We start from the raw sequence: 25,740 nt of genomic DNA on the forward strand, positions 1-25,740 counted from the left end.
CAGAGTTTACAAAGTGCTCAAGTAGCCTAGTAGTCTAAAGTGATTGGGGTAAAGTTTAAAGGGATACTTCACCCAAAATCGATAATTCACCAATTTTCTACTCCAGGGGGGGTCCGGATGGCAACAGATTTTCATATAATGGCGGTGGATGGTGCTCATTTTTGAATCGTCCAGAGTATACACTATGAAACATCCAAATACTGTACCTCCATACTGCTCATCCGTACTGACCCAAGAGTCCTGAAGCCGCCACATGAAAAAGTTGTTCGGAAAAAAATAATTTGATCTAAAAAACCAGGACAGCTGTAGTTCATTGGACAAGGACACAATAACTGGACTTGACAGCTGGAACAGGACCGGCAAACCTGCAACCGCAGGATTTCCAGCACAGGAATCTTCTCACCTTCATGTGACTCGGTAATCAATCAATACATACATTGGCAAGGTTGAAGTGTTCTATGCTTAGTCAAGGTGCAAGCTAACTAGGCCCAGTTACATTAGTAATGTAACTGGGCCTAGTTAGCTTGCACCTTGACTAAGCATAGAACACTTCAACCTTGCCAATGTATGTATTGATTGAAATCAATTAAATACTTGAGCTTTGTTGTTGTTATCTATAGTCTAATAGTCAGTTAACCTGTGACTCAAATTTGTGACTTGAGTGTTGAACAAAAGAACATCTGAGTTCTGACCCCTTGATCAACTTGATTGTCACTGTGGTTTCTAGTGGTGTGGTTGTGGTTTTCACACAATCACAGACTTACTGGTTTTCATCTTGGGATGTTTTGCAATTTTCCCCTGGACATTGAACATATTTCTTTAAAATCAATTTTGTATTTAAGAGGCTGATGATCTTCCTTCAACAATCAATTTCATATTCTAGCCCACATTTCTAACTGAAAAAAACAATCACACTACAACCACATGCACATTACAGTTTTTTTCAATTGCTAACAAGCAGTGGTCGAAACTGAAGTCACATTTTCAAAACTCTTAACACAGTTTGCAAAACACAAGTCCATGTGGACCAAACTGTGAAGCACTTTTCATTGCTTTCACACTAAATGCATTCAGTGACCACAGTCACCAAAATTCATGGACTCTTTTCTCAGTTACTAGTTCACCACCTGCAAAACACTAGACTTTTACAGCACATTTTTCAAATGCTAACACACTTTGTTCAAAACAGTTCAAAACACAATCAAAACACAATGATGGGAGGGAGGGAGGGAGGGGATGGGGGGGCGTGGGGAATTTATGTTGCAGGAACATTGAAATATATAAAATGTCAAATCAAAAATATTTTATTGAATAACATAAATAAAATTATTATGCAACTCCAAACACAGGTGAAGTTAGTTTCCAGCTCAAAACTGATCCAGGTGATCTCTGTGTTTGGCCTCATTAGAAACCATATAAAAAGTGTGTGTGAGGGGGGGCTTCTGGTTGTTTTTTCTTTGGAAATATGGATCACATGGTTTACAGTAAACTTTTTATTTTTTTGTAAGGTCCCTTTGCCTACCTATGCAAGGGCACAGAGAAAATACATTTTCTTGACGTAAATTGCTGCATTCCTGATTCATTCTTGTTGCAATATATTATCTAGAACACTCAAAGTGCAAAGATATTGCAGTATTTATTTTATAATAAAACTGATTTACTGATTCTGAAAAAAAAATCATTCAAACTTCAGAGATCAAATTTATTTGAAGTAATGTTCTTTGTTGTTAGTGTTTTGTAGTTCAGTGTGCTAAGAGTGACAGTGTTTGTTTCCAAAGTGATACTATGTGCTAGTGTTGTGGTTGAATGAGCTTATTTTGAGACATGTATGAAGTGTTTTGTTGGTGAGGCACCGTTTTGGGGAAGAGATTAACTGTTTAGCTGAGATGCCTGATGGAAATGCTGGCTGTGTTAAGAGTTTTGAACATGTGACTTCAGTTTCGACCACTGCTTGTTAGCAATTGAAAAAAACTGTAATATTTAGACCAACTGTATAGATTCACTTGTTCCTTGACTGCTCTTGCTAATTACATGGATTTTCTTCAGTGGGCAATTGAGGTGAACTCAGTTCCCTCTCCAGGATCAGTCAAATTAAGGTATAGATTTAACTGCAGGCCTGTTTGATTTCCTGTTGTGGGATCGCAGAAGGGAGAAACTCTCACAAACCTCTAACTCCGTCTTAACCTTTTCTTGTTTTTATCTTTTCTAGACTCCTGTCTTACAAACTCATTTTAAGTTGGCGAGCACAGGATGTCATGCTAACTGGACTCAGGAGGCACTGAGGTTAAAGATCTCTCTCTCTCTCTCTCTCTCTCTCTCTCTCTCTCTCTCTCTCTCTCTCTCTCTCTCTCTCTCTCTCTCTCTCTCTCTCTCTCTCGGTGTGTGTGTGTGTGTGTGTGTGTGTGTGTGTGTGTGTGTGTGTGTGTGTGTGTGTGTGTGTGTAGCCTGAACCCAGCTAAAATAGGTCAGTATTAGAGGAAGCTTGAGGCAGTCTTATCTCCAAGCAACCACTTGAGACCCAGTAGTGTTCTCCTGTATCAGTGCAGCATCTGTGGGCTGGGCCGCTGGAGAACAAGATGAAAGGAGCAAGGAAAAGGACTAAAAGTCATTAGTGTTCATCAGAAGAGTGAATGCAGCACTTAGTCTTTACTTTGTCAAAGGTTTGATTCACTGTTATAAATCTAATATCGTTATCTCTGCATCCCTCTGAGTAACCTGCAGTGTTCTTCAAAACCATGAAAATATAAAGAGGTTACATCATGTCCTTGCAGAACACTGTTGTTTATCTATTTACTTAAATATATTTTGTTTGTTGAGTTGGTTGGTTGGTTGGTTGGGTGTTTTTGACACCAGCTAAATCTAGTAATAAACGTATATTAATCCAGTGCTGAAAATAGCCCTGACAAATACTCTTTACTCGAGCCTGAGTAACATTTTCCAGAAAATACAGCACCAGCTGTTTCAGAAAATAACGGAGCTCCCCCGAGCCCATCTGTGTCTGAAAAGGGTTTGGTTCATTACGCCAAAATGTCACATATTATTTCTAACATGTACTTTAGCTTAGCATCAGTCTCTAGCCAAGTCCACCACTTTTTGGTGTCCCCAGTGAGCGCTCAGGAGGCTATCTCCACACATTTTAAAATGAAAACTGTCAGCTGCCACACTATCACACTTACCTGAGCAATCACCCACACATCACCTGCTCTATAAATACTGTAAATAAAGCTGACATTGAGCGTGTGCAAGCCAATGTGAATGTATGCTATCTCTGTATACTATCTCTCTGCAGGTGATAAATTGCTTAAAAATCCTCTGCAGGAGAAGCAGCAAAGGTCTGCAGAGTTAAAGTAGAGAATTTAACTGTAAGGCAAAGATGAAGATGTCAGTGACACTCTGATATCATCATGTCGACTGTTTGTAGACTTTGTCTACAACAAACTACAACAAAATCTGAATCCAAACTTTAGTGTGAAATGAAACAAAATAAAACAAATCAAATGTGTGTGTGAGTTGCAGTCTGAGGATGATTTTCCACTTCCCGTTCTTGTGTCAGACATCCAGCAACACACACGCACAGGAAGACAGGTACAAACACAGGATACAGTCAACAAGGCTCCAGCAATTAAAGCTGAGAGCAATGGAGGAACCCAAGCTCTCCACTTCACCACACACACACACACACACACACACACACACACACACACACACACACACACACACACACACACACACACACACACACACACACACACACACACACACACACACACACACACACAATCTCTCTAAACACACATGGCCAAAGTCTGCCAAGAAATTTGGTATGAGCCAAATCTGCTTTGAGGAAGGGAGTTAGTTTCCTTTCAGCAAATATTTTCAAGTTACCTCATGTGAAAACAGAACACCTGACACACAGCAGAGGTTTAGCTTCACTAATCACAGATTTTTACATCACACACCCCTCAGTGGCAACTCCTGGTTTTTACCTATTCTCTCTTTCACATGCAGCAAACAAACGATCAAATAAGAAAACACATGAGGAGACTTCACCTTCCTCAAGTGAACATACACATACAAAATTACTGTAAATCTGGCCCATTTCTTGTCCGTCTTATACTACCACATCTGGGACGTTGTATTGACTGACAGCTGGAAGATACAAAAATAAATGAGGATAAGAGTGTGTACCTTCTGTATGTACTGTAGAGGATGATGTGGAGATAAAGAGGAAGTGATGTGCTTTTACTGCAGGATCACTGCTGAGCTGAAAATCAGAGAGGATTGGCAGAACCTGTGTAGAGTCAAAGAGCAGGTGAACACCACCACCCTGTGGCTTCTTTATGTCACTATAACTCTACCCACAAATATTGAGCCATAAAATCCAACGTCTGTCCGTCCGTCCGTCCGTCCGTCCGTCCATCCATCCATCCATCCATCCATCCATTCACCATATCTATCTATCTATCTATCTATCTATCTATCTATCTATCTATCTATCTATCTATCTATCTATCTATCTATCTATCTATCTATCTATCTATCTATCTATCTATCTATCTATCTATCTATCTATCTATCTATCTATCTGTGTGGTAGCCATGGTTTCTCTCAAGTAATTTTACTTTCAGAACTCCCACAATTCACCACTCTTTAAAAAAAATTAGAGACTGAGTGATTAACAAAAGAGGAAAATAAAGGCCATGTTACTTTTTTATTATTATTATTATTATTTTTTACATAAACTAATAAACTCCTCTGGGCAACCCAGGATTGTTTTGCCCACAGAATACCCTCAGGGGCCTCCGTATGGGTTAGCCCGTGCAGGGCCTGCAGCAGTCTTGCCCTTCTGGAAGGCCCACCCCCACCCCACTGTGGGCTGTGGAGCTTGGGGCCCTGTCTGGGTCCCACACACTTTCTGTGGGCAAGACCATGCTGGGTTGCCCACAGAAAACCCTGATGGAGGCCCCAAAAAACAAAATTGCAGTAGGCCTTACATGGGCTAACACACAGGGGGAGTTCTCTGGGCAACGCAAAAACTGGGCTAACATAGGAGCCACAAATGTCAAAGGGCATGTAAGATAAGATAACACATACAGTATAGGGGTCCCTGTGTGCTTTCTGTTGGCAAAATGTATCGCAACAATGGTCTGAAACGACCAGTGCTGGTCTATGTGTGTCACTCGTCACCAGTCACATTATTAATTACCAATCTGCATGTTAATTAATGTGCTCCTTATTTTACTGTAACTGATGAGCTCCCGTCTATGTTCACAACACAAAAATGGCAGTAACTATACAACAACTGGACGTTAAACCAGCCGCCACCACTAGAGGGCAGTAGGCAACAGACGCTCACAGTTTGTTTTTTAGTTTCTTTATTTACATTATAATTTCTATAGTTATGTTTATTCATTGTATTACTGTAAAACCTTTGTACTTTTGGGCTTCTATATGTTCACTGTCACTTACTCCTCTTGTTGTCTATGTGTAACTCCTGAGATAAACAAGAACAAAGACAAGAAGAAAAAAGGTTGATTTGAGGTCAGAGATGACTTCCTCTCGTGATGTGAGCCTCATGTTGTTGCTGGAGGATGAGTCAGGGGTTTCACCAAAATAAAATCACACACAGTCATTTTGTTTTTATGTCTTTGTCTTTTATTTATTTTTCCTGATTGAAATGTATTGTAAGGTCATAATTTGTCATTCATCACATTACATGGCATGATGCACCAGGTCTACTACACCCATTTACAGGAGGAATACACGGAAACATACACAAGGTTTTACAATGGGGAAACAGGAAGTTTAGCTCATTGCACTTACAACAGTGAATGGAACACTTTGTAGTCATTTTTAGGCTCTCGACCTTTTTCTTGTGTTATATTTTTACCCTCTTTTCATCATTCAGTTGGGTTTTTTTATTTTTTATTTTTTACACATCTCTATTGCCCAATTTACTCTCTCTCTCTCTCCCCAGAAAATTGTCATCCCCAAAAATTACATGGAAGCCAGAATATTTTTTCCCTTTTTTTTGTTTTTGATGTCATCTCATTTTACAAACACAACATGTATAGAAACTCTACACAGACCAATATGTTTTTGTTTTTTTTATATTATTTTTTTTTAAATATCCGAATACCACTTTTTTTTTTAATGAGTTTTAAACAGTCTGCACGAGCCAGCCACATACGTACACATTGCAGTTTTTGTAATTTATTACTCAAATCAACAACTGCTTTTTGTTTGTTATGTTGGTTTTTACTGTTTTTTATACACAAAAAGCACAGGTTTGGGCAGGGAGGGTCAGGCTTGCATACACTCCAGTTTGTGTCGGCGTGTAGCATGCAAGGGCCTCTCTCATGCCCATGTGCATGTGTGTGTCTGTCTGTTGTGGTATGTTAGCATGTTTGAGATTCACATGTTGCACGGAACACGTGACCCTCATGGCATTTACATGTTGTTGTTTATTTAAAGCAGACTCTGGTCGTTCTCCTCTGGTATTTACACTGGAAAAAAGATGGCAGAGGAGGGAGATCAAGGAGGTTCAGACAGGTCAGGGATGGGCAGGCGGGGCAGGGTGGGGTGGGGGGAGGTGTCCAGGTCATGCACTTGTAATTTCACTTTGATGATTCATTACAGGTGAAAGATGAATAAACGCTCCCTGATGGTTTTACAGTGAAAGATGGCCTTGGTAGCTTCTCTCGTAGTTTTGCTTCTTGCTCTATTTTTTATTATTATTTTTTTTACAATCTGTCACCTATGAAACACTCACTTTATTTAAATTTATATATGTATATCAGTATATTTCTTCAGTTTGAAAATCTTTCTCCGGTCCTGCTACACGTCGACTGTCTGTGTGTGACCAACAGCAAGAGCAGTGGTGTTACAGTTATTACACTACATACTGTACAAGCACTGGATGCTATATCTTTTGGTTGAGAACACACACACACATACACACACACAGTCTGGGTTTCCCAAACGAGTTTAAATAAAGCGCATCTAATCTAAGCAGTTTGTCACTCTTTCCTTTCCACGGTCAAACAGTCAGGCAGGAGTCAAATACCTAATTCTGACTCCAGATCGGTCAAATAGTGGATTTTCTGACTGTGCCTGAATGTATCCTTATTGCTAGCTTGGCATCAGATTTAAAGACATAGATGTGGTGGAAGCTCATCTGTCTGTCGGCTTCATGTCTGTGAATGTGACCCTACGTGGATTTATTGCAAAGTAATAAACACAAGTCATGAAAACTAGTGTCTTGTTTTGATGTTAAGGGGGGGGTTCTTAAAGAAACTAATATCTTACATTAGTTACACTATATCTAACATTTGGAAGTTTGATCTTTCATTAGTGTTAAACACCTCAGAGAACCCAGACTGTGGCTTGGTGATTGTGCCCACTGGTGATTGCTGTGGTCCTGACCTGAAGTCCATTGTGTTCCTGGATATAGACAGACACCGTGCAGAGAACAGACAGAGACCACGACTGGCTAGAGGGCAGTAACAGGATGGCTTTCTTCAGTGACCAGTATTGTAGAATAAAGCCCTTGCTGCTATGCATATTTAAGTCACTGCTGGTGGCTGGATTCACACTGGAGCAGAAAATGTGACATGTTGAACACATTGTGACGCAAATGGTTATTCATGTTCCTGGCTGTGTCACACAGATGTTTGACAGCAGCTGTAGGAAGGTCACACCTGCGCCGTAAAGTGTCGATAATGTGATTTTCAATGCGCTGGCATCAATCCAGCCATTCGTTTCTATGGTCTTTTAAACACTTCTGTTGCGATGCTGCAGTTAGTGTGTGCTTTCCTGAGGCAAAAGTGATTGAGAAACATTTTTTATTATTAAACATTATATCTGTTACAAACTTCCCAAAACATACGACTTACACTAAAGGAAGTTTTGGTTATGATTTGGGTAACTTTAAACTCTCTCTCATATCATTTGTCTGGATTTTGCAGTTGGTGATCTGGTGGCAGTGAACCTGTGAGGTGACATTTTATTGGGACGACCCAGACTCCACAGATTATGACCTGCTTAATTCTATATAAAGTGGATTGTGGGAAAATTATGGACCTACATTTAAAAAAAAATTTAAGCAACCAACCACCTGACAGCACATTGGCTTTTTATGTCACGCAGTTGGAACAATTTCCAGTTTGAGTTTCCAGGCTTAAATAAAACATGACAACACATTTTCTCTGTCTTAAACTACAATGAAAAAGATTTTCAGATTCTGAGTATTGTTGTTGTGTACAACCCCGGCAATAGATAACATCTGTATAAACATAATTTCTCATCTCACATGTCTATAGATTTTTAACCTAAATCTTTCTTTTCTCTTAAAACCTACCCATCATTTTCTAAATCCCCTCTTACTATGATAAAATAAATTATAATATATAGATAAGATAAAATTATCTGATACATGTTTCACAAAAAATATATATATGAACCTCTTTTAGACATTTAGGCTGCGTTCAATTGAAGTGTTTCCTCATTAAATCTGTTTCCATAAATAGCTTCTTTATAATTTCCTTGTCGTAACGAGCTGCTGCCAAAATAAAACAGATAAATGGTGAGTTTAGGTGTTTTTGTGTTACGAGGTACAGAAATGTGACTTTCCACAGTGTTTTAGCTTATAAGTCTTCATCTGTTAGCATGTAGTGGCAGTGCACCTTAAAACACAAAGTTCTAAGTATTACAAAGTATTAACTTCAGGAATGCTTTGAATAGAGAGTCATAGCAGCAGTATCATCCATAAGCTCTATATCACTTCATATATATGTATATATAATATATGTAAATTTGTATTTACTTCTTTCTATGCAAGTTCACATTCAGGTGGCAAATTAGCATCAGTTTTAGGCTGTGGTCATCAAAAACAAACAACAAAACAAATTCAAAAACATTAAAGAATTAAAAATGGGGAGCTGTCCTTCTTCACCCTGAGCAGATACCAACCATGTTACCAGGTTCATTTATTTTCAATATATATTATATATTCTTATATCTATAATTTTCACCATTTCATTATTTGAATTCTTTTCTGTGAATGCAAAACAAAAAACAAAACAAGATGGCTGATAGCTGTTTGGTTGTGTTCATGATGACTGGGATCTTTAGGACACCTCTCAGACATGTAGTGTTAAGAACAGCAGAGGGAACTGTTGCATATCATTTCACATATTTTGTAGGAGTTTGTTAGTAATGACATGATATAGTAAAGCATATTTTTGCGATTCAAATTTTTTTCTAGTGAGGAATTTCTGGTTCATACCAACATTTTTGTCTCCTCATTGGTCATTTTAACTCTGAGGGCCTAAAACTTTGATTTCCCAGCTTTCATGTACACACCTTTATTAGTGAGCCCGGATAGGGCTTTAACCTTACAGGTGACCTATATTACACACAAACAGACAGACAGAATCTCTTAGTGTTGATCTTAGAGAAATATCACGACACCTGCGTCTCTCAGCTAACATGGTAGACGATGACTGGTGTGACTTTTTTCCCGCTCTTGTTGCATTTTCACTTTTTCTTCGTCCTCATGCTTGTTTTTCCAAATCTGACTGATTGCATAGAACGACTGGAGATGAGAGGTCGCCTCTTCTGTCCGCCATGTTTGTTGTGATTGAACTTGTATTGTTTTTTCTTTTCTTTTTCCACATTGAATGATGGTGGTTAGATACACGCATACAGACCCCACCCCACCCCCCCTCCCCAACACACACACACACACACACACACACATACATACAAACATCAGGAACAGAACAATATAGAGGTGGTTTGAGGTTCTTGGCGCCGGGTGGCATGCGAAGGTTCCCCGTGCGCGTTCACACAGACACTGTACAGCACGAGTCGGTTGGTTCGTTGGTTTTTCATAGTTCGTTTTGAGTACTGAACCGCAGGTCCTACAATGCACTGCAGGAGCATCAGCAGGGAGAACACTGACCTGAGAAGTTTCCATGACAACTGACAGTCTGAGAGAGAGAGAGGTTGTTGAGGGGCGGGGCTACAGGTCTGGACGCCACCACGATAGAAAATGAAACGTTAAAAAAAGGCGCGTGACTTGGTGACACAGCCAGGTGTGTTGTTATATTTGGTTCCTCAGTCACATGATCTGTTTTTTTGTTTGTTTTTTGACACCATTATCGAGTGTGCTTCCACGTGCACTGTGCCCATGTGACAGAGTGAACACACACACATGCTGATACACACCGATGTGTGACGAGCTTTTTTTGTTTGTTTGTTTGTTTTTTCTTTTTTTTTTGCAGGCTCCATTCGTTAAATGTCCGTCCTGGAGGGTCAAAGAGTCACATTGAAGCCTGAAGCCCCCCCCTCCAGGTGACGGGTCTGCTTTCAGTGCCTCTCTGCTGCCCTGCAGTGCTTCCCATCACTCTGAGCCACTGATTGGCTGATGGACCACACCGGTGTCTTACTGCTGATTGGTGGAGAGGATCTGGGCGGTACCAACTCGTGGTTACAGGTGAGCTCCCGCTCTGATGTGTTAGTACAGCAGTGTTTAGGTTGAAGTCGGTACATTAGTGGTGAGTTAGACAGACGGAGGCAACACGTTTCCATCCCACCAACTTTTTAAACGACACAATATTGTGCTCTTTACCTTCTCACTTCTTACTCTATTGCTTTTATAATAATTGATAATAAATAAGAGTCAGAAAATTGACAGGGGTTTGGATGGAAGTAACAAAATAAACAAAACATGAATAAATAAATGAAAAATAATATCACAAACAATTATCAAAAGCAAATATCAAATTCAAAAAATATAAATTAATCTCACTGTGGCTGGGGGTCCAGCCGATATCACTACATAAAAAAGGGGTGTGATGAAAATATGTCTTTACAACATGTCATAAAAAATATGCCACTTTTACTTCAAAATAAAACATTGAAGAATGATTAAGGCGATATTGGTAACCTGCAACATAAACAAGAATCATAAACTGAATCCAAAAGCATAAAGAAAAAGGACAACAGATGACAATCTGAGGGCCAGGTGTGGTTGGAGAAACCCGTTGCCACGAGCACTGCAGGTAAATGTTGTTTTAATGGCTTTGTAATGGCTGAAAAACAACCTGACCGCACACATCTTCACTCCTGACACCAAACTGATGCTTTTTTTCCCTGAAAACAATAAATGAATATATAAATAAAATAAATAAAAAACAAATAAAAATCAAAAGGCTCCTCTTATTCCCATGGCCATATTCCTGTGTTGCTTCAGTAATCCCCCTCCTTCGTTATTATTCACGTCGTCTAGCTCAAGATTCGTCTACCAGTGTCTTTATGGCCTCTGTTAAGTAACGATGAACAGTGTGAGGTCTTGGATATAAAGTTCCATGCATTCCAAACTTCTACTTTTTTGTATTTTTTAAATCCACTATACACTTCTTTAAAGACATGGCAAGTTGAGGACTGCTGGGAGGAGGGAGGTGGGTGGTACAAAGAAAGAAAGAAGAATCAGCATTCAAGAAACGCAGAGAGGTGAGGAGGAAGTGGGAGGAGTAAAAGGTTTCAACAGTTCCATTCTGGAATGTAGACAGAAACAGAGCAAACGCTCGCCGCCACTTGCCCTCCGTATCGGCTGCATCTGTTATCGTGGTCGTGTTCATTCATTGGGACATTTCCTTTAATCCGTTTCCTTCTGGACAGGTGATGTAACAGGAGGTCTTTAGTACCAGAAAAACCTGCAGGGAGTTTTATTACGTTTTCCCAATTTTAAGTTTTTTTTAAAAATTCATTTGGAGTAGAGATAGAAAAGAGGAGAGAGGTTGGTTTGTCGCTGTTATTCCTAGTTTGAGCTGTGAAACCAAGGATCCTCACAATGCACCGCGCCTATGGTGAAGCTCCAGCGGGAAAAAGCAGCTCTCAAATAAACGGTGAAATCGTCGGCGTATGGGAGCAGAATAGCAGTGACCCTTTGTTACCTGCCTCTGGAGCCGCACTGTTTAATCCACATGAAAGTCTTGGTTGGTGAAGAGACTCCACTGGTTCTACTGGTCTCTGATGATGTGAGCACAGATCCATCTGTTTGGAGACCAGCCTCTGTGATTCCTGAAGCAGCGAAGATGTGTCGAACTGCTTCAGGCTTCAGGTTCCAGGGGCTGCACTGTCACTTGGTTTGGAGTCCTTGGCTGCAGATGATGGGTGAACTAGGATCGATCTTCTGAAGACAGATGTTGCGATGATTATCTGTAAAAAAAAAAAAAAAAAAAAAAAAAAACACACAAAAGGGAATTAAGTAAAAATATTAAACACAACACAGTTCATACCTATGGAGGTGAGAAAGGCCAAAATCTCATTATCGCAACAAAACACAGTTTGTTCTGCCAGCACAGCAAGATATTATCAAGAGAACAGAAGGCAACTCACAGTGCTGTAAACTGAATGCACACATTAGTCAATAATTTTCAGATCATTACTTGTCTGCTAACAAGTTACTAATGATTGTATGGAGGAGAGTTACAAACACAGAAACTAATTCCTTATAGTACATGAAAACAAGGGATACACAATTAATTGTAATGTGACAGAAATCATCATATGGCCAAGGGATCTAAATCACAGGAGATGATTAAAAAAAATATATAGTATATATATACACTGTATATAAGAATTAATTGTGTCACAACATTTATGTGCACTGACAAGATGTAAAGAGAAATGTTTATTTGGTATAACGTATGAAAACGCAGTTCAGTATCATCATAGACTTTTGCCATTAGTAAGTCAAAGACCTTTGACCTCTGCTCTTTGTAATAAAGGTGGAAAACTTAAATTAAATTTCATAATAAAAGTCAGCCATTTTCCTTTTATATACAAAGGAAGAAGAGGTCATCATGAATGTTTATGCACTGATCTTTTTGAAATTATTTAGTATTTGTAACAATTGCTTTTTAAAATAGATAACTCAACTGTTTCCTGTGTAAGATCCCTGCTGAATATAAGTGTTTTCTGTCTCTAAATAAAATGGTCAGGTTGACTGGTTTGTGTTCAGAACGCACAGCAGGCTGGTCTCTGTCTTCCACATGTCTTTGTACGTCAGCATCTAGTTAATGTATAAAATTCAATTGACAAAATGGATCCAAAAATAAACAGCAGATCTTTTTTCATTATATTTAAATTTTTTTTTTCCAGTCCAGTCCAGTCCAGTCTGGAACCAGGCAGCAGGAGAATGAGGACAAACCATGCATCCGTCAACATGATGGGGGGGTGGGGGGGGTTTCATGTTAATCAACAGGAGTTTTAAGGTAATTTTCATTTGGGAGTGTAACCTGAAATATGCTGTTACACACATGAATGACCTATTTAGTCATTTTAATGATAAATTGTTGCCTAGGATATCATTAAAAAAAACCTGCACTCCCTGCACTCCCTAGACAAACCAGATATCAGACATTTGAAGCTTTTTAGAACTTTTTGCATTTAGGGCGGTGAAAAACGTGGGAATGACATGTAGTAAAGATTGTCCTGACTGGGAATCAAACTAGTGGGGGGGGGGCTGCTTTGGGGCAGACTGTGCCCATATGGGACGTGCTCTAAACACTCGACCATCAAGCATCCTGCTTTTTGGAATCTGTAATCATATTGTGTTTTCCCTTTCCCTCCATGAACTCCCGATGGTCTAAACAGCAACATGTTTCCCAGACGGACGGGTGCATCTTTTCAGAGTCACTGCCTTCTGGTTTTCTTTCCCACTGCTCCTGACCCAGATTATCTGCTCTAAACATGCTGCATATTTATGTTACCCAGCACCAGACCTAATCTGTTCCTCCACAACACACACACACACACACACACACGGCAGATATACACTGTAGATGAATATACGTGTGGACACATGCACACACACCAGCTGACTCATTGGACAGAGAGAGAGGAGAGTTGGAGCTTTGGTCTGGACTTGTCTCACATGATTGTAGTTAAAGTTTTGATGCAGTTGTTTATAGAGATAACTGTTGACTATTTATGTCTTAATCCCTCACAGTTTGACATCGCAGCCTTCATCTCACTTTTCAGGAAAAGATGCGATGAAATGTATTTTACTTAAATGGAAGTCTCCTTAGGCTGCATCTAAGTACATCATCTATTTTATTAAGTTGCAAAACATAATATTCTCAGTAAAAGCATACATTTTCTTTCTTATTATGTAAATTTTTACTTTATTTTCTTTATTATTATTTTCTATTGTTCTGATGTTGATTGTTTCACATATTGGTGGGAGCTGTTTGAAGTTGACAGTGGAAGTGGAAGTAAAAATGGCAGCGACAGAGAGAGAGGAGATGCTTCAGTTAAAGAAGGAAAAGATGTGAGATGTTTGATGTGAGGAGAAACGGAACAAATGTGAGAAAGTGAGAGAAGAAGAAAAACAGAAATCAGTGATGTCTGACAGCAGGGGAGGAGTGTGGGAGGCGAGAGAGAAAGAGAGAGTTCTCTGCAGCTGTCATATGAGGCAGCCTATCAGCACATGGCTGCACAGCACACACACATTTGCAGCTCAGTATATCATCTTTTATGGCACATACTGTATGCAACACTGTGCACCTTCAAAACTACAGCTACAGCACATCGACATGTGTTAGATTTTCCTAAAGTGTTTTTTTAGGGTCTCTGACCTAACTTTTCATCATACAGATGCAGGTTTGCAGATTCAACTTTTTCAGTGTTAATTTGTGGTTAAAGTTGACATCATATGGGACGCAGGATGTGAACTCTGGTCTCCAACATGTGAGGGAGAACTCCGTTCTGAAGTGTTTAACATCTTCAGTTTAATAAAATACTGGAATCAAATCAAAGTTTTCAGTGCTACAGATAATGCTGTGGTGTTAACTGAACTGCTACAGTTTTATAAATATCTTCAAACACACACTCCTCCTGCCCCTGGATTCTCAGTTTTGTGTTATATCATCACAAAACAGCTTTTTCTACATTCACACTTTGAATTGTTCCTCTCACTGATTTATATTTAAATCTTGGGGTCGTTAGGTGTTTGTCACATCTCAGAAATTATCCTGTGACTTCCTCAATATGAGGAGATGAAGCAAAATAAACACAGTGAACATTTTTAGATTTAAATGTCATTGTGTCGTTGGCAAAAAAGGAAACAAATCAGCAGCTCTGATGACGTCTAAAAGACGATCAAAGACAAACGCTGATGTTTGTTAGTGATTTGTTTTCCTGAGACAAAATGAGCTTCAAGCCAAATTCTGATCCTGTTTCCAGTTCGATGCTTCATTGTCAATTTAGTGTAACGAGATAATTTCAGGCTGTGGTTTATAAATGGCTGCTGCTGCTGCTGCTGCTGCTCTCAGACCAGCTGACTGGGGCTTTTAAACTCACACAGACGATTCTCAGTGATTCTCAGGAGCAGGACACAGGACGACAGCTGCAGCTTCAGGCAGCTCGACTCCACGTGACACAGACGGAGATTCAGAGTTACAGATGTGCTGATGTCCTGAGTGCTGAGTACACTTACATTGTGCTAAGAGGGGAAGCTAAATGAATAAATATAAGTAATCAATTAAGTCTATTTTGTAGGTTTTAAGAGCTGAACTCTTCTTTTAGAAATAAACATATTGAGTTTTGATGTGCAGAGTCATCCTACTGTATAAATCAGGTTGCATCAAGTTGGCAAATATCACATGACCTGTGAGATACACAGAACCGTCAATCAAGTCTGGCCAGCTTGCCGATCAATTGCTTAATAACAGATAAATGAAATTTGGGAAAAATTACTTGTAAAAAAAATATATATATTGACACAAAAATATTGTGTCACAAAAATATTGCCACAGTAAATTAAGTAAAAATTCCAAATTTCACGAATGAAGGATGGCTCTTTATCCCACTTAAGAAGAGCTGTGATGTGTCAGAATAAATGAAATGAGATGCTGGACAGGAAATGAGCTGTTTACTTTTGCTAATGTCACAGTTTGTATTGCACTGAGAATTTGATGAACCACTTGGCCTAAATTACAGAAGGCATGTTTGTTCTCTGTCTTAGTGAATGATTGGGCTGCTTGTAGTCTGTTGTACATTAAACTCAAATTGAATAAAACTCAAAGTTTAATTCTTCTCAATTTTGTGTATAAAGAATTTGAACATTTCTGACATTAATGGTATAATCACAGCTGTTAAACTGGAAATTGAAAAACATGTCAAATAAAATAATTATCATCAGGTCAGATCCACAAACCAGATTTGTACCGTATAATCTGTGTGGCGAAGTTTCGCAGTGTGGTGGTTTTGTAAGTAGATGAGAGAATCTCGGTGGGATCAATTAGGCAGATTTAAATGTAACTTACTGTCTGGCCTGTCAGAGAGCAGTGTGTCCTCTCTGTCAGTGTGTTCTCAGGCCTGAGACATGAAGTATCTGGAGGATCCTGGTCGGTGTCGGCTGCAAAGAGAAGCAGCATTGTTTCAGACAGTGAAGAATATCTGGGACACGGGTGGACATTAGTGTACCGGACACACGCTCGGCTGCAACACTGATTCGAAAATAGATATCCTCACATGTTGTCAATCTGCAGAGTGCTTTAATTAACAAGCTACAACACACCATTACTCTGCTGCTCTCTGGGAGGTTGTTGTGCTCGAGTCAAGATCCAAGTTTCCAAATCATTGCAATGAAAAAATTGGAAAATTGGATTTTTCTGGAAGCTTGGATTCATCTGACCTGAAGCTTAATGATACAGAAACTAAACAAACATGAGGGCCGGGTGTCACTGAGGTCCGTCAACTGAAATGACTAGACCCACATTTAATCAAGATAGTTTAAAAATAATAATTAAAGTGAATAATAATGATAACAGTATTTGTAGGAAGGGACAACTTACAATATGTGGTAAAATACATACATTGCAAAAGACAGAAATCCAATAAAGCAGAAAATACAAAATATAGTTAAAAACCAGAATAAAGTAGAATTACTGTATGTAGAATCAAACACTCACCAGTTTGCTCAGCTCTCCTCTCTGTTCCCCCTCCCCTCTCTCCTTCCTCTCTCTCCTTTAGTTAAACAAAAACTGGGGGAACTTCACAGGTTTTTCTGGTACGAGGCCTCGTGACTTCATCAGTTAACATTTACATGGTCCTGAGGAAGCACAGACACATTCAGGTGCTTAATTCATTCACAGGAAGACTCCTGCAGTGTCAAACACAACACCATCATCAGCATCATCAGCAACATCATGGGTTTATCATTAGCACATTATTCCTGAGGCTTTGACAACAGCTTGGCACTGCAAGATTTTCAGAGATTTTTCCCTATTGAAGAGTGAATTCTGTTTATGCCCAGGCACAGTAATAAAATATTGAAGGTGTGTGGCTGAGCACCGTCTGTCTGACACTGTCTGTCGTTATTTTTAGCCGTGCTAGCGGCGTCGCTCCAGGGACGGTGATGTCTCTGTCCAATGCTCTGCTGCTTTGGTCCCCGACAACTTTCAGACAGACTGCCTTTAAAGTTTGTGTCGACGCTCAAGTTCGTGAAAGAAGAGGTACATCCTTACAACAAAGACTTGTCCTCTAGTGCCAACAACAGGCTTTCAGTGAAATAACCTGACAACTAGTGGATGCACTGTTTGTGCCAGATGTTCAAAGTGTCTAGAGAATGAATCCTAAGTGATGATCCCCTGAAGTTTCCACAACGTCAGGCTGATATCTGTGATTCTACGTGACATGTCTCAACAACTATTGAATGGATTAACTTCATGATGATGTCATCATGTTACAAATGTGAAACAGCATTAAGGTCAAACGTAAGAACATCAAAAAAACAAGCTGCAAATTCCTAAACAAAAACACAAACAAAAGACAAAAAAAAAACATGAACAAACGAACAAACACACACAACAGAAAAAACTTTGAGCTTTGAGCCAAATGAGAGAGTGTGAAGAAAAGAAAGAAAAGTTGACATAAAATAAACTTGCTGCAGTGCTGTTTTTTTTCATTAGGTTGTAATTTTTACAATATTATAATAGAACAACAGAAAATGTAGTCGCATTAGTTGACTCGCTACATTAACGTTAGCTTTAATCTACATTCAGTCTGTTGATGTTCCACCTAGAGCTCCTCCTAGTGGAGCTTTCTTTGTCATATGTGTTTTGAGGACGTGTGTTTTTGTTGTTGCATCATTTCTGTGTTCACGGCGTGTTTGATGTTCACGTACGCTTCTTATGTGTTTTTGAATCTGCATAGTTGTGCCTTGTCTGCCCCTGTAGTGTTGTGTACTGAGCTCTGATAACTGTGTGAGCCTTGTAAACACACTTCCTGTTGGAGGCAGACTGTGAGCTGTAGTTGTGCGAGCAATGGTCTTGTCAGTGTTGGATGTTTTACCCTGCACATGCAAAGCAGCAGGAGAGACGAAAAGACACAGAGATGGAGACAAAAAAACACACACACACACAGCTTTATGAACACACTGCTCTGAGTAAACCTTTCTGCTGCCGACAAGAGTCAATACGCTGCAGCTTTCTGTCAACATCCCAGCACACTCCCAACCAGCAGTGTCTTAGATTTATTTCATTTATAATGTTTGAGACGCTCTTGCTCACTGAAGGAAAGAGCAAATGTTTCAGTTGATCAAACATATTCCCGATGCCCTGTTTTCTCTGAGGTACAGAAAAGTAAAGTATCCACAGTCACATGTTTAATCTCTATTATGACTTTTATTCATGAGCTCAACACACTCACTTGACATTAAAGTCCAACTGTGTGTAGAGTTTGTAAATAATGAAACATAACCTTTAGCTCATATAAGAGTGAGACCATAAATTAGAGAGAGTTGAATTACAAACAGCTTGATTAAGGTGGTTTTCACTGTGAGAACCTCAGCTCTGACCTTCGCTGTAACATAAATCACCCTCAAGGTCCAAACTCTGTTCTCAGTGTTGACTTTCAACACAACTTGACACAGGAGAGAGGAACAGAGGAGAATACAAACCTTAGTATTTACACCTCAGAAGAGGGAGGTGAACTTCTTGCCAAAACCGGTTATAGCTGAGGGAAAAAAAAGGATAAACAGACGTTAAGTGTGAGGGCCAGAGCCAAGTAGGTCAGTTCCCTAGACTACAACATGTTCTCATATTGACCCGAATACAAGTGAATGTGTTTCCCATTTATATACAGTATATCAGAAATAGTGAGGTCGTCTTATATCCATGGTCTGGACCTTTAACAAAAATACACATCCACAACAGCAGGTGGCGCCTCACACCAGTAACCTGAACTTGTCCCTTATGACCACAGCCATCAATCAAAACAGTGCCAGGGGGCCTGAAACATGAAGGAACACAGTGACCATCCTGAACAAAGCTGCTCAAATGCAGCAAGTTAACAAATAAGAGAGAAAAGGGTTTGATGAACTGTTGGGGCAGCGTTTAGCTCACTTGGTAGAGCTGCCGCCCCATGTATATTGTTGTTTTCAAATAAAATTATGCTTGGAAAGGGCCAGGTCATCTGATAATCAGGGTATATTTGGGTCCATACAGTATAATTTGGGGTAAGTAATAAGTGATGAACAAATGATAAAAATGTACAGCAATAGCTGCCAATTTCAGTCTTTATATCCAATTTACCTTCTCCTAGTTTGCCGGCCTGCTCAGCAGCTGCTCCAGGCAGGATCTTAGACATGATGCTGTCGCCCTCCATGCCCGGCTGACCTGCTGCAGCACTGCCAATGCCTCCTGGTCTAGGAGCAGCCTTGGAGCCTGGAGACAGAAGGATCCAGAGGAGATGAGGGCTCAGTAAATTGCATCTGACAGTGCACATATTTTTTTGTTTTCTATGATGACATCATTTGTGTCAAGTGCTGTTGTGTGTTTTATGTCTGAAAATGTCTCATCCTACAATTAAACTAGGAAAATCCCGCCAAAAAGGAAGTTGACACTGGACAATTCTTCAGTTCAGTGTCAATGTTTTTGAAATCATTTAAAAAATCAAATCATCTAACAATAACTTTCTCAATTAGTTGTTTGGTCAACAATTTGTGACTGTTTCTTTTGTCTAACAAATTCTGAGAGATTTAGTACATGTAAAGTATCCAGAAATTATCCATCAAAGTCACATCAGATTATTGTGTGTTATACTTGAAAGTAACTGAAAGTTGAAGAAATGAATGTGAAGTTGTTAATTATTTTAAACTGCAATTCATTTGAATTCAATATTGTGAACTATGAACACAGGTGAGCAGCTGGAACCAGTTAAAATGAATATGACCTTCACGCTTCCTGTTCACCGGCTCAATAAATTACTGTAAATGAATGACTGAATATCACATTAACTAACTGACCAACTCTCAGCATGGGGACTTGGCACACTCAGCTGATCTGGTGCCATTAAGTGAAACCTCTTGTGGTTTCCACTGTGGGATTATCTGCACATTAATCTCAGATTAGATGAGACAGCACACAGAGGTTACATAACACAGACACAGTGTGCCGCAGCTGGCAAGACGGCGTGAGAGTGGTGACAGTGTGTGTGTGTGTGTGTGTGTGTCATGTGTGTTTACTGTACCTATGCCTGTGAGTGGGGGCTGGGCTGCTTTTGAAGCCATGACAGGCGCTGCCTTCCCTCCAATAGCTGTTGCTGGCTGAGGTGTGTCGATCTTGGCCTGCAGAGAGAGAGAGAGAGAGAGAGAGGAAACAGCAGGAGAGTCAAAAGTCATGTGAATCTCTTCACCATCTCCAAACTCAGACATTTCAGTGTTTACCCTCTGTTCACTGTGAAACACTGGAGGAGAAATGGCTCCTTCATTCACAGAGCTGATGCCAGGTGAGAGAGAGAGACGAAGAGAAAGGAAACAGAGATAAGAGATGGAGAGACAGATGGAGGGAGACAGGAAGCCACTTGCCTTTTGTGTTGTGTTGTGACAACAGACTGGATGATATGAGTGACGAGTGACTGGATGACGAGTTACAGCATCATCAACACAGTCAACTGTCAATCAGAGGACTGAGGAGATCAGGCAGGAGGAGCAGCTGCCGGACGCCACAACACTGTTTACTATGAAAACAGAATCTGATTTGTTTTTCTCAAAGAGTAGTTGGTGACCAATCTAATGTCACAGATCAGGATCTCACCACTGCAAATATACCCACAATAACAACAACAACAAATGGGCCATTAAACAACAGACCACAGGGAACTATTACTATACTGATCATATAGAAACACTGGAGATTCACAACTAACTGGTTTGACAAATAAACAACGATACAATCTCGAGACACAGGAGCTGCAAATCCTTTTCTTTAAAAAAAATAATTATTACTGTTGCTCATATGAATTACTCCTTCATGAAATCATTAATTTCCATCATTTGTGCGTAACTGGCTGCTGTCCATGATAAACTGATCAAGACCAACACATTCAACTAAAAAGGAAACTGATTGTTTTCTCCTCCACTCAGACTAGACTGAGACTGAGCAGTAAACATGTTGGTTTTAGTTGTTGTGCACGACGTAGAGCTGCCGATACTACACACACAACTTTTTTTTCTCCATCAACCACGGTACCAATTGCGTGGCAATCTGTGGAGAGTGATCCAAACGGATCACAGATCAACAATGATCCGTTGCACCACTATGAGAAATGAATGAAATGGACCTGAAAACATGGCTCTGTGCTGGTGGGCGGAGCCTGTGTTAAGTAGATTTTAACTACAGTAGTAGAATGAACTTTAATCAATCTTTGTTTCTGACATACATTGTTGCTATCAGTTAAATTTGCACTTCAGATTTTTAAACTGTACTCACTATACGAACAAGTGTTTTCGTTTTCAAAATATTTTTAATAACCAGTAGTCGTCGCTTGTCTCTGTCTGAGTGGACCGGTTTGGACATCTTGTCTCTGCTGAGTCACTGTGAGCAGTTTGAAAGCTCTGGTGTTACTGTGTTTCTGAAAACTAAACCACAGCAGCTTAAGCACAGATGCAGACCAGGCCTCTGCTGATACCATCACTGAGACAGTCAGTCAATAGCACGAACACAGGAAATGTCGTCCATCTCTTCCTCTGTGTCTTGTGTTCTGTGTCAAGCTCTTTGTGTCTCTCTGGCTCTAAATAAACGTAACTTGACAGACGCTGGACTGCTGCCACACACTCTGTAATGCTCTGTTTGTTTCGCACTGACTCCAGTTCAGCTGCAGAAACCGGCTGATGCATTACGATGCAGCAAGCAGCATTTCATTATTTACAGCAACTTAATCAATGCTTTTAATTACAAAATGGCCTGTATGCAGCAGTGGAAGTGAATGAGTTTGCGGCCTGAATAATAATCATGTGACAAATTCTATTTAGTGTTTATAGCTTCCTGTCAGAGCCGTTCCACTGCAGAGCTTTTACCATCAGTTTCATATCAGACCATATAAATTATTTCAGTTTGCTTTCACACTGATAGCACAACAATGCAGCAGTGAGAGTAGGTCAATGTGAATAATTCTGGGAGGTTCATTATAGATGTGGTGACAGTGGCTTTGTGAACTTCAGTGGCAACACAGACAGAATTAACTCAGGAAGGGAATTGTTGAACTATGTGAATTTCCATTTTAAATGTAAAAAGTAGATTTTTCATTCTTCAATAGTAAGTGGACTTTCATGGATTTATGTTTGTCAAGTAAATGCAGGTTGGGATAGATTTTTGCAGGCAGACATTTTGAGTGCCAATTTCTCTGTGAGTCGAGCAGACAGAGAATCAGCTCAGTTGAGTTATCAACTGCCTCTGTGCTAATCACAGTGTTAGATAAGGTCTGCCAACAGAGGCACAGCACAGCTCCACCAACCCAAATGAACTGGGAGGAGACTCTAATGCCTGTGAGCGAGGTTGGAGGGTGGAAGTTTGTTTCATCAAGACGACATGACATCAAAAGGCAGTTCAGTCGTGAAATGAAGGAAACAAGCTCGTTATAATGTTTTCATAGCAAAAACCACAATTAAAAATGGTCTTTGAGCCTCCTAGCACTATATCATTTGCAGGAGTCAACAGTAGCAAAGTACATTCAATTCAGCACTGTAATTAAGTACATGATTTTCAAGTGTGTGTACTCCCCTTGAGAAAAAACTTTTGACTCCAACTCCTCCACACTTAAAGACAAATCTTGCCCTTCTGACTTAGTTAGTGGATGAATTTTCCTTTATTTTGAAAATGTGAAAATAAATGAAAGTTAGAAGATTTATTTAGTTTGAAAAGTTTGCTGAATGGCTTTTCATTGATTCATGGGGCCCTCGCAAGGTAGCGCAGGGTGGCACAGCCCGGCGCACGGTCAGTTTGGCAGTTTGGTAGACCGTGGTGCGCCAAGATGGGTGTGGCGGCGCAGCAGGGGGAGGTGTCACAGATTCAGCTTGGCGCAGTGAGAGTTTTGTGCCAAAAAGCTGCGCCGAGAGCCCACCAGCTCCAACCAGGGGTCCGTTTCACAAAGCAGGTTCAACAAACTCTGAGTCTAATCCTGAAATCTGAGTTGATCTACTCTGAGATAGGAAACTCGGAGTTTTGGTTTTCAGAACAGGTGATAACAGTTCGTTCAATTAACTCTGAGGTAACTTGACCCTGAGTTATGGGGAGATGAAAAGCCCTCATCAATGGAACAAAGATTACATAATTCACCATGGCAACCAGAAAAAAAAGCCTCGCCCCACCCACTTCTCACGGTGGAGTGACGTACTGTATGAATGCTGACACAGAATCACGTACCCCCCCCCCCCAAAAAAAGATTCTGTGAGATTTTTTTTACCGCGGGACAATACGTTAGTTTTAAACGAAAAGAAGAAATCTCGAGAGTTATTCAACATTGTGTGTTTGAGCAGGTACAACTCCAAATGTGTGTTTGATATGTTCAAGTTTGTCTCCATTATAACGTGATGGGGATGTGCGTGTAGTCAATCACACCTGGAAATAATCCACAAGTGGATCGACCACTACGAAAAAAATAAGAGAGAGGCAGGGTGAAGCGCAGCTGGCGCAGTGGTAGTTTGGCTGACCAGCACACAGTGCGCACACGTCACCAAGACCTCACAGGCAGGTTTCCACAGTTCGAGGCACATTTAAATGCAATAAATAATCACAACAAACCCTATTTAATGCAAGTAATGGAATCAACACTAGACTGCGCCTGGTCTACGAAACTAGAGCCCATTGTGTTTTTGTGTCTAAGTCTTTGTATCATAGTCACTCAGTTAAAAACTGAACTTTTGATAATTTTTTAAAATCCAGTTCTCCAGGAACTTCTGTAAACATCTGACTGAACATCTGTCACTTGAATTAAAGTCATATTTTACCACAGTTATGTGTGTGTTTCCTTTATATCATGATTGGACCATCTCCTTCCCACACTCTTTCTCTGCACTCACCATGGTGACTGGTGTGGTTCCAGCCGGGCCTGTCTGCCTTGCCTGCCCCATGGGTCCACCTGCTGGTCCCATCTGTCCTGGCTTGGCCTGGCCCTGCCCCATGCCCATGCCCATGCCCATGCCCATGCCCATGCCTTGACCCTGGGTCGGGGTCTGTTGCTGAGGGCCGGTGGTCACTGTGGCACCAGGCTGCCCTGGCCTGGCTGCTGATGTCTGGGCTTGTTGTTGGAGCTGTGTCCTCTGTCCTGGACCCCCGTCTGTCTGGGAACCTGGACCGCCCTGTCGCCCTGATCCTGGAGGTCCACCAGCTGGGCCCTGAACCCGACCAGAGCTGCTGCCAGACCTGGAGGAGCCTGAATGGAGGAAGAGATGGTAGAATATTTTATTTAATGAATTGTCTGGCCATTAAAATTGTCTCATCTTATCTAGAAAACATAAAATGCACAAAAACTGAGCTTCACATTTAAACACAGATACAATAAAACAAAACAGAATATGAGCAGAAGAAAAGCAGAAGTCTGATAAGATCCTAAAATCCAATCAGATTACTTCTGCCTCTGAGAAAGTTCTGTTTACTCCACTGATGAAGGAACCGTTTTTTTAAGAGTGTTTATGAAGATATTAATATATTTTGTGTTTTTATTAGATTCTATACAACTGCGAGTGACGGAAGGAGCAAAAATAAAAGAGAAAAAAAATACGTAACTAATGTTATGAGCAAAGATCAAACCAGTGATTTAATGAGTTCACAGCCACAGTGTCGCCTGGGAGAAAACATTTCCCTCTAAAAATTACTCTTGATATAGTTAATTAAAAACTGCAAATCCCTGAGGCTACAGCACATAGTAAACGCATCAAACTCAGTTTGAACAACAAGGGATATGAAATGTTTCTGCCTCAGACATAAATAAGAGACGCACGGAGAAAGAGAAAATAATCCACTTATCACCACTTATTACTGATAAACTGAGGGTTTAACACAGTTTTGAAAACTTAGTTTACATTGCATTAAGAGATTTGCCACTGAATTCAGTATGGTTCAATGTGACTAAATGTGGTGCAGAAGCTGTTAAGTAAAATCCAGTAACAGTGCAGTGTAATGTAATAAAAATGTTTTTCTAATATTTGAGTAAAAGTATTTGTGGGGCAACATTAGAAGATAAAGTTCTCTAGACTTAGAAATATGTTTGTAACTTGTCATGTCACAGACAATTTGTTTTGGCTCCACTTCTCAGTCTGGGAAGATGCCAGTCCGACTACCAGGTAGGATCTGAAAGAAGTCTGATATTGTTGTCCTTGGAAAATTGACAGAGCAAATCAATGAATCAAATTTTTGGATGATACTGTATGTCCTTCACTTCTTCTTC

At 40.1% G+C, this 25,740-nt stretch overlaps 1 protein-coding gene across 1 annotated transcript in view; it reads right to left on the minus strand.

The window, feature by feature from the left end:
* Window positions 1-18,988: 18,988 nt before the first annotated feature.
* The window catches only part of bsna (bassoon presynaptic cytomatrix protein a), a gene marked incomplete at both ends in the record, with an annotated part of 132,679 nt that continues 125,927 nt past the window's right edge, over window positions 18,989-25,740 (minus strand). The window contains 4 exons of the mRNA XM_083975145.1: window positions 18,989-19,029; window positions 19,608-19,739; window positions 20,545-20,641; window positions 24,374-24,726. Of these exons, the coding sequence (XP_083831271.1) occupies window positions 18,989-19,029; window positions 19,608-19,739; window positions 20,545-20,641; window positions 24,374-24,726 (623 nt within the window). The remainder of the gene's footprint in view (window positions 19,030-19,607; window positions 19,740-20,544; window positions 20,642-24,373; window positions 24,727-25,740) is intronic.

This window comes from Trachurus trachurus, assembly GCF_905171665.1.
Source record: "Trachurus trachurus genome assembly, chromosome: 7".
In the NCBI taxonomy this organism is placed as follows: Eukaryota; Metazoa; Chordata; class Actinopteri; order Carangiformes; family Carangidae; genus Trachurus; species Trachurus trachurus.